This window comes from Sprattus sprattus (genome assembly GCF_963457725.1).
Source record: "Sprattus sprattus genome assembly, chromosome: 12".
In the NCBI taxonomy this organism is placed as follows: domain Eukaryota; kingdom Metazoa; phylum Chordata; class Actinopteri; order Clupeiformes; family Clupeidae; genus Sprattus; species Sprattus sprattus.
This window is the reverse complement of record NC_137910.1, coordinates 26,586,092-26,596,089: the sequence shown is the minus strand read 5'-3', so window position 1 is coordinate 26,596,089 and position 9,998 is coordinate 26,586,092. Positions and strand designations below refer to the sequence as shown.

The 9,998-nt window shown below is 44.0% G+C and overlaps 1 protein-coding gene across 1 annotated transcript; it reads left to right on the top strand.

Annotated features, from left to right (window-relative positions):
* Nucleotides 1–1,090: 1,090 nt before the first annotated feature.
* fignl1 (fidgetin-like 1) lies at nucleotides 1,091–3,109 on the top strand (the record flags this gene model as incomplete). Its single annotated transcript, XM_080848808.1, has 1 exon — nucleotides 1,091–3,109. The coding sequence occupies one exon, from the start codon at nucleotides 1,091–1,093 to the stop codon at nucleotides 3,107–3,109; it is 2,019 nt and encodes a 672-aa protein (XP_080704934.1).
* Nucleotides 3,110–9,998: the final 6,889 nt, after the last annotated feature.

The window sequence follows — 9,998 nt, the reverse complement described above, 5'->3', positions numbered from 1 at the left end:
GATCATTTATATAGCTGTAGTAGCCGAGAGGAATGAATGAAAAGCGCTACTTGTTATTCATAGTCAGTTAACTGTACAGAAAGCAGAGAGGGCAGAGGACAAGCCCAACACTTGTTACACCGGATGTTTTTACATGTGGCGGGAAGTTTGGAAACCCTCAGTACGTTTAGGCTTCAGAGACAGTGAGCTAGCCAGTGAATAGAAGATGCCGTAAAACTTCAGTCGATCATAACTGTTAAAACACATTTCTTTGGTTTAAGGTAAGGCACGAAAACTTGCGAGTTTGAAAGTTGTTGAAACAGATGCACCTTCAATGAGTATCAAACGATTTCGTCAGGTATACTTGACTATAAATGACGCCAGCTAACTTGTTGGCTAGCTAGTTAACCACCTTACATAGGTATCTTTAGCTAGCTAACGTGAATTTGTTAAATAAGATAAACGTTACCAGTGATAACCAGATTATTGCAAATTACATGATTAACAAGCTAACGCTTGAACAGCTACCTTGTGCATGTTTAACTGCCTGTTTCTCTCGTTAAACATCTTGACAGGTTAGAAAGCACTGCATCATACGGTAACGTTAGGACTGAAGTGAACAACATTCCTGTCAATAGACACTTATCCAAATATAGCGTTTACTAAAGTCAGCTAGTTTCTATACATACATGCACTCAAACAACACATGCAAACTATCTTAGCTTGCTGTTTCATAGTTTCTTGTGCTCATCTGTCTACCACGCCCCTTATTTTTTTTTTACACTAATAAACTTTGAGGATTAAACTTGATTACTAATTTGGGAATGTTTGAAATTATGAACTACAGCAATATTTCATTTCTGTGCCTATAAAGCCATATTTCTCTATGTCTGTGTCATGAACAACGGTTGTTCACCTTCTTAGCCTATTTGAAACTCATCACAACCGCTAAATACACTCATTTGATTAATTTGTGAGTTTCAATATGTGTTCAGTGCAAATGCATTTGTCTCGCCCCCCTGAACATTTAGTACGTGGTGCGCTGTGGCCTTGGCATGCATTTTTAATAGCTCCTGTCCCCTCTCCTTGCGCAGGCTGGAACAGTCCAGGCATGAGCGGCGTGCACCTGGACGAGTGGCAGAAGAGGTCCTTTGACATTTTGTCTGGCACGTGCACACCTGAACAGACGGCAGATGCCTACCGGGCACACATCCTGGCCATTCAGTATGCATGGGCGAGCCAGGAGCTTTCACCGGCCGCTGCTGCCAGCCTGCTTAGGACCTACTCGGAGCGCTATGCTACGGTCCTGGACTCGGACGACCCACGCACCGGTCTCAACAACTACGCGGCGAGCGCGCTGCACGTGGCGCGCAACCAGAAGAACCACAGTGACAAGTGGGAGTCATCCCTGAGCAGGTCGAGCGTGCAGAGCCTGCCGTGTGTGCAGAGGACGATGCAGCCCTCGACAGGAGTGGTGGGGAAGTCCCTCGTGACGCCAGCAGATGTCAACATCGTTGTTGGCGGCGAGTCCAGTGGGAGCAACAGGAGCCATGGTAACACAGCGAATCCTTCTACATCTGGAAGCAGAGCAGAACTCTGTCATCCCAATGGTGTGGGGCTGCAGTCCTCCAGAGGTGAAGGCAGAGGCGCCCCCTCTCATCTCCCAGGGAGTGCTGCAGAGAGGCCCAAAGACTGGGAGGGCATCCCCTCCTGGGCTCAGTCAGGTCAGCCTCCTGTCTCTTTCCCAGCTAAAACTCAGTCTGGAGTTTCCCCTCTCTTTGGACAAAATACTGGTAGCATCATGGGCACTCATCAGCCAACCAGTGCTGGCTTTACTGGGTCTCAGAACCACCAGTCTGGGTTTTTCTCCTCCTCCTCAAACCCCTCCAAGAGAAAGAACTTCTACAGCTCGGCAAGTGAGAATAACAAGTGGGGTTACTCTGGCCATGGGGCTCAAGATCCGCGAACTGCAGGGATAAGAGGGGAAGAGAGCATGAGTAAGAGCTTTAAAACAGCCCGGGAGCAGCTTATTGTTGACCATCAGAAAAAGAATTCCCAGCAGCCACAGCGAGCTCAGCCTTCTGGATGGGGAGCAGCAACAAAGAAGTCTCTGGGTGCCAACCGTTCACGGGGGACCTTTTCTAAGTTTGTGTCTCCTCTGCCCCGGCAGGAGGAGGAGGCTGGGGCTGCCAGTGAGGCGCCTCAGGAGTCAGAGCTGATTGATGAACGGCTTAAAAACTTTGAGCCCAAAATCATTGAGTTGATCATGAGTGAGATCATGGACCACGGGCCGCCTGTGGCCTGGGACGACATTGCAGGCTTGGAATTCGCCAAGACTACGATAAAGGAGATCGTGGTGTGGCCCATGCTGCGGCCAGACATCTTCACTGGCCTCCGCGGGCCCCCCAAGGGCATCCTGCTGTTTGGCCCCCCGGGCACTGGCAAGACGCTGATCGGGAAGTGCATCGCATGCCAGTCGGGCGCCACCTTCTTCAGCATCAGCGCCTCCTCCCTCACCTCCAAGTGGGTGGGTGAGGGCGAGAAGATGGTGCGGGCACTGTTCGCCATCGCCCGCTGCCACCAGCCTGCAGTCATCTTCATCGACGAGATCGACTCGCTCCTGTCGCAGCGCACGGACGGCGAGCATGAATCGTCTCGTCGGATCAAAACCGAGTTCCTGGTGCAGTTGGACGGGGCCACCACCTCGGCGGATGACCGCATCCTCGTGGTAGGCGCCACTAACCGGCCACAGGAGATCGATGAGGCGGCGCGCCGTCGGCTGTCCAAGCGCCTCTACATCCCTCTGCCCGAGGGCGAGGCCCGCCGCAAGATCGTGGTGAACCTCATGAGCCGGGAGAAGAGCCAGCTGGGCGCGGAGGAGCTGGAGTGCATCGTCACGAACTCGGAGGGCTTTTCGGGGGCGGACATGACGCAGCTCTGCCGGGAGGCAGCACTCGGCCCTATTCGCAGCATCCAGTTGAGCGACATGGCCACCATCACGGCGGAGCAGGTGCGGCCCATCGTCCACAGTGATTTTCAGGAGGCGCTCAGAACAGTGAGACCTAGTGTCTCTAGTAAAGACCTGGAGCTGTATGAGAACTGGAACAACACTTTTGGCTGCGGTCGCTGAAGGATGACAGAAATGTTTCTGTTTTGTTATGTTAACTATATTACAACAAAAGTGTATTTTACATTTTTTTCTAAAATATAAGGTGTGTATAAAGTTGTTAAAATACACAATGTAATCTTATAAGTGTATGTAAAGGACATTATTTCTTGCGGTTATCTATCTCAATACTTTAGAAGGTTAATAAAGTACAATTCCTCTTCTATACCAATTCAAGTTCCAGTGAAACTGTAATGATTAGAGTTTTCTCATGACTAGTGACCACAGCAGACTCTGGCAAAGGAGCTACTCAGAACAGGTTGCCTAATCTGCACCCAGCATGGAGTTGCAAGTTTTCCTTGTGACAGCGGAAATGTGCCAAGATTGATTTTTGGGGAAGGGAGGGTTCATTGTTTCATTGCAGGTCTGCCATCTCCACACCATCTCCAAGTTACTGCTCATATTTGAAATATGGACTATGAGGTCCTCCTTGGTCCCGTGAAAACAAATGATATTGAGTGTAGCAATGATTGAACGTCCTACAGCTTTATTTGAACGTGGTCCAGTTTTTTATAGAAGTTAAAAGGGACTCAACAGCACGGGAAGTTGCTCAATCCTGAGGGTATCCTGGTGTTATGGTAAGTCTCAGCCCACAAACCAGGTCTTGCAATCCTCTTCCTGTCCTTGTGCATGTAGTTTGGGAATACCCATGGCAAAATGGAGTGGAAACAGTTTGAGGTGACAGCAGATAATATGAAATGGTTTTACAAGAAGAGTTTGCATAATTTCACCATTGTTTTGCTTTTTCATGTGTAATCCCTAAATCAAGCAGGTTTACTCTACATTTGACCACGTGTATCTTTTTTAAAGCTGCAATTTCACTGTGAAAGTAGAAGTAGTATCCCCAGTGCAACAGTCTCAGTTCCAATGCAGTAAAATAATCCTAGCAGTGTTGCTACAATTTATTTGCGTAGTATTTATTTCTGGGGTAATGTTTTTGCAATCTATTGGTGACTTTATACTAAACCAATATGCTAGTGTACACTTGCAAAAAAGCACTTTATATTATACAGATTATTTAAACCTCATACAACATGACTGTTTGGAAAGCCTTGATCTATGACATTGAATTTATTTCCACATCTATATTATCCGTATTAAGGAAAGTCAGACAACTGAAGATTAAAGCAGTGTTTTGACAGTGCAAGACAAAGGCCCAAAAAAATTCTACTATACTAAAAACGTGGTGCATGCTATATTTTATCAGAAGAAAAGTATTGACTTTTATCTTCCATTCCAAAACTACTGGATAAACAATTATTTAGTGAGACATTTCAATGCACATCTGTACCATATTCTTTCAGTTTGCAAACATGTGTAAGCAAAGAGACAACAAGCCAAGATGGTAGAAGAGAATGATCTCTAAACTGTGTGCCTGTAGGCAGAGTTCTAATTACAGTCATGGACGAAAATGTTGGCACCCTTGCACTTTTGTCAGATAATGCACCACTACTCCCAGAAAAGTGTTGCAATTACAAATGTTTTTGCATTTACATGTTTATTTACTTAGTTTGCATTGGAAAAACACAAAAAATCTGAGAAATAATGCCCAATCTGACTTTATTCCACATAAAACTCAAAAAAGGGCCGGACAAAATTATTGGCACCCTCAACTTTATAATGGGGAGAACACCCTTGAAAATAAAGAAATACAAATATCTGAAATCAATTGCTTCCTGTAACCATTAATGAGGTGTCTTACACCTCTCTACTGGAATTTCGGACCACTCTTCTTTTGCCAACTGTTCCAGGTCTCTCACATTTGAAGGGTGCCTTCTGCCAACTACTGATTTGAGATCATGCCCCAGTTGTGCTATGGGATTAAGATCTGGAGTCATCTCGGACACTTCAGAACTCTCCAGTGCTTTGTCTTAACCATTTCTGGGTACTTTTTGAAGTGTGCTATGGGTCATTGTCCTGCTGGAAGACCCATGTCCTCTGACGGAGACCCAACTTTCTGACACTGGGCCCTACATTGCGCCCAAAAATGATTTGGCAGTCCTCAGATTTCCTGATGCTATGCACATAGTCAAGGCATCAGGTTCCAGAAGCAGCAAAGCAACTCCAAAACATCGGTCCAGCTCCACCATATTAGCCTGTAGGGACCGTGTTCTTTTCTTTGAAGGCCTCATTTCGTTGTCTGTAAACTACTTTACCAAAAAGTTCTACTTTGGTCTCATCTATCTACAGGACGTTCTCCCAGAATGATTTTGGCTTCCCCAAGAAAGTTTTGTCAAACTCAAGTCTGGCTTTTTTAGGTCTCTGTGTCAGCAGTGGGGTCCTCTGGGTCTCCTACCATAGCATCCCATTTCATTCAAATGGCGACGGATAGTGCAAGCTGACACCGTTGTACCCTTTGTCTGCAGGGTAGCTTGAATTTATTTGGAAGTTGCTCTAGGTTATTTATCCACCATTCAAACAATCTTTTGTTGCATTCTGTCACCAATTTTTCTCTTCCTTCCACATCCAGGGAGGTTAGTGACAATGCCATGGGCTGTAAACTTGTTGATGACACTGCGCACAGTGGACACAGGAACATTAAGATCTCTGGAGATGGACCATGCTTTTCTACAATTTTGGTTCTCAAATCCTCAGACAATTTTTTGCTCTTCTTTCTTTTCCCTATGCTCAGCGCGGTATACACAGACACACAACACAAAGGTTGAGTCAACTTTGCTCCATTGGTTGCAAATGTGATTTCTGTATCAACAGCATCTGTGGCTCGCCACAGGTGAGTTTAAATAAAGATTAAAGGAGAATTACATGCCTAAAATACAATTATTTCTTAAGGGTGCCAACAATGTTGTCCGGCCCTTTTTTTAGTTTTATGTGGAATAAAGTCAGATTTGGCATTATTTGTCAGATTTTTTGTGTTTTACCAATGCAAACTAGGTAAATAAACATGTGAATACAAAAGCATCTGTAATTGCAACTCTTTTCTGGGAGTAGTGGTGCATTACCTGACAGAATTGCAAGGGTGCCAACATTTTCGTCCATGACTGTATATCTGTATTATGTGTTTGTTCACAGATAGGTAGTGGCAGTTGTTAGGGCAGTCTGGGTGCCAAAACAATTGCAGGCAAAATTCGAGATCCCAGCTTTGGTCTCCCTCCAAGATCCAGCATAACCTTTGGTATTGATAGGCCTAATATTCCATTACCATGGCCTCAGTCTGCAGATACACCTTTCTTTGAAGTGACTAATAGGCAGTGAGGTCACATCACTGGTATTCGTACTTCCCAACTGACCATAGCATTTTTAGGAAGTGCCTGATTGTAAATATGTGAATAGTTTAGCTATTCATTAGTCGGAGCTGCTTATGTTGCTTTTGTCCATCACAAATAGGAAGTATGCATAAACAATACTGTGCCTAATTATTATTATACACTGATTTCATCATTTCTTTTTTTAGGTTATGCATTTGTCAGCCATTATAGCCTATATGTCTTTTAAAATTATCTCATGTAAAAAAAAATAAACATTTATATACTAAAAACATGCAAGCCTCATTTCCCTTCATATTTTAAAACTTTTTGCCCCCTTAATGCACTCCTGAAAGAGAGGTAGAGGCACTCTAAAGCATCAAGTGTCCACAGAGAGTTTCATTTGGTCTCTTTTAAACTCACCGCCCCTCATCGCTGTGACACTCACTCTCCAGAAGAGGAGGCGCCGATTATAGATTGTGCTCACATGAAATGAAACAGTCATGTAATTTTTATGAAACAATCTTTGAGAAACTGGAAGCCCATGAAAAAAGGGTTTCATATATTTTTCATCTTTTTGTCAAGTTGGTAATGAATATTTCAGGGTTGTGTGTGGTTGGCCGCAGTGTTGAAACTTTGTAAAACTAGCCAGCAGTGCAAATGGCGAGTCCATCCCATAGGGGAGATGGAAGGCTGCGTCTCCAGCAGGACTCCCCACAGCGGGAGCAGGGGCACCGGCGCGCAGAATTCCACTGGAGCCAGCGAGGAGATCACTCTGAGATGCCGCTTTCATCTCTCTCCTCCAGCCTGTCTTAGGGTTTGTTGGGTGATGCTTCGAGAAATGGGGGCTCCACAGTATCATCACACAGGAGGATATGCTTTGCCTTAATATTGGGTAGAATATTTCCTAAATGATAAATTGTTTGATATATCTGATGCTTCAGTCATTTACATAAACATAAACAGATATTGTCATGAGGTGTGTCTTCTGGGATTTTGTCCTCTTTTTCTGTCATCAATGTCTGTATTTCTTAAGAAAAATCCCAACACTATTCTGTAAGGTAAACCCCAGAATTCCTGCCAGTTGAATCATTTGTGATTTTTTTTTTGCGGTGGGGGTATTTCATTGACTGGTTTAAGAGATGCAGCTGAAATGGAAAGGGGAAGTGAGATCTGGGATTTAGACTGGGGGAGAGTGTGTTGGCCAGATTATCCCTCTCATGCAAATGTCGTCCCTCCCCTGTTAGGTCCCAGTGAAGCGTAGGGGGTTCAGCGCTGGCCACAGCTGCTTCCCGTTTCCGCCCAATCACACAGCAGCCATCTGGACGCCTCTGTCTCTGTGCCGCGCTGAGGAGCTGATGGGCAGGGTTCTCTTTCTCTCCCTCTCTCTTTCTCTCTTTCTCTCTCTCCCTCTCTCTCCCCCTCTCTCTCTCCTCCTCTCTCTCTCCCTCTCTCTCTCTCTCCCTCTCTCTCTCCCCCCTCTCTCCCTCTCTCCCCCTCCCTCTCTCTCCTTCCCCCTCTCTCTCCCCCTCCCTCTCTCTCCCCTCTCTCTCTCCCCTCTCTCTCTCTTTGTCTCTCCCTCTCGTTCTCTCTCCCTCCCTCTCCCCCTTTCTCTCCGTCTCTCTCTCTATCTCCCCCTCTCTCTCTATCTCTCCCTCTCGCTCACCCTCTACCCCCCTCTCTCTCTATCTCTCCCTCTCACTCACCCTCTACCCCCCTCTCTCTCTATCTCTCCCTCTATCTCTCCCTCTCTCTCTCTCCCTCCCTCTCTCTCCCCCTCTTCTCTCTCTCTCTCTCTCTCTCTCTCCTTCTCTCTCTCTGTCTCCCTCTCTCTCTCAATTCAATTCAATTCAAATTAGCTTTATTGGCATGACAAAATAAAAACATTGTGTTGCCAAAGCTTACACATCTGGTATAATTGTACAGATTTAAATAATAATAATAATAATAATACTTTTAACAATACAATATATATATAATAATAATGAAATATATACTAATTAGGCAAAGTAATACAATACAATGTAGGACGGAAAAGGACTCACTTTCTCAATCTATGACACTCTGTCAGAAATTCTATTGCTATTGTCGCACAATTGTACCCTGCCAACAAATACTTGTCTTCATTGGGTAGCATGGGGAATTGGGGAGCAATTTTGCCAATGTGGTCATAACATTTTCTCCTAACCAGGGTGTAGTTTTTACACTCTGTGAGGAAGTGCAACTCATCCTCTACCACTCCTTCGTGGCATTGTAGACATAGCCTGTCATGTCTTGGTTTCCATGTCTGTCTGTGCCTACCCCTCTCAACTTCCAGAGAGTGTTCACTAATTCTAAAGGAAGTTAGAAGTTTCCTTTTTTTGTAATCTTTGATATTTGTTAAATATGGTTCCAATTTATAATCTGTTTTCAATATTTGTAATATTCATCTTTGAACTTTTAATTTTTCTATATGTTTTAGCTTTGCCGGAGACATGTCAAGTGTATTAAGATTCAAATTGTGCTTTGATATGAGGTAATCAAAAGGATCTCTCTCTGGGTGGGTTCTCCTCTGTAGAAGGGCACTCTGGTTTTGAGGACAGTACATGGTAATAAAATTTGCATGCTCTTTTTTGTATTTTCACCAATAGTAGATATCTTCCAAGTTCTGCCCTGCATGCAATATTTGTTGCATTTCTGTGTACCCCCAAGTACTCTCTCTGTCTCTGTACACCTCCCCATCAATTTGCCCCTTAGCCTCCTTCACCCACACAGGGCCGGTCTATGTTGCACCTCAGACCCCAAGTACAGATGTGGCCTTCTCAGACCTATCACTACAACCCTGTTACCCTGAGCAGCCCAGAGTCTCCCCCCTCTCCTCACACCTCAGTCCCGATGCACTGCCGTGTGGAGGACGGGTGAATAGCTCCTCTTCGCTCAGTACCTATTCTGCTCTCCTCTCTCAACTGTCCTTAAAGAAGCACGCCTTTAACATGTTTTCGGGCTTCTGAATTTCACAGACGTGCCAAAACTTTTATTGTTTATTGTGCTCTGAAAATATTCTATTTCAAATTTGTATTGAATTTAAAGTAAGTATACTAGGTATACACTGTCAGTCAAATACAATGTCAATCTGACTCGCTTCCTGACTTTTCAACTTCTTCATCAAGACTAGAATGATTTGGCTATTTATGTATTCAGCACATATCTTGTCTCCCACTGCAATTTTCAGTTTATTCACGTCACATGGGAATGTGAATGCCAATCATTTGCCATCCTACAACTATTTGACTTGACAGGTGACGGATATAGTGAGTGTTGACGGACATTTCAAACTAATTGCTGACCAGCACGTAAGTGTAGGAATTCTTAATGACAAAAACATTTGACTATTTTATACAATTATATATATTTTATACTTTGTTTTATACAGTTTTATATTTCCTCTATTTAAGTCAAATATGCATTTATGTTAATCTTCATTACTCTAACGACCTACATTAATATTAATCTATTCTTTCTGAGGGTACATAATATAACAAAATACAGTATATTATATACAAAAAAACTTTTTTTCAGGGTGAATAATTGAACAGATAGATATTTTCTTTTTCTTTAAAGATCTGGCAAAAATATCTCTTCCTGTCTACTGTATGTACACTCCATAAACA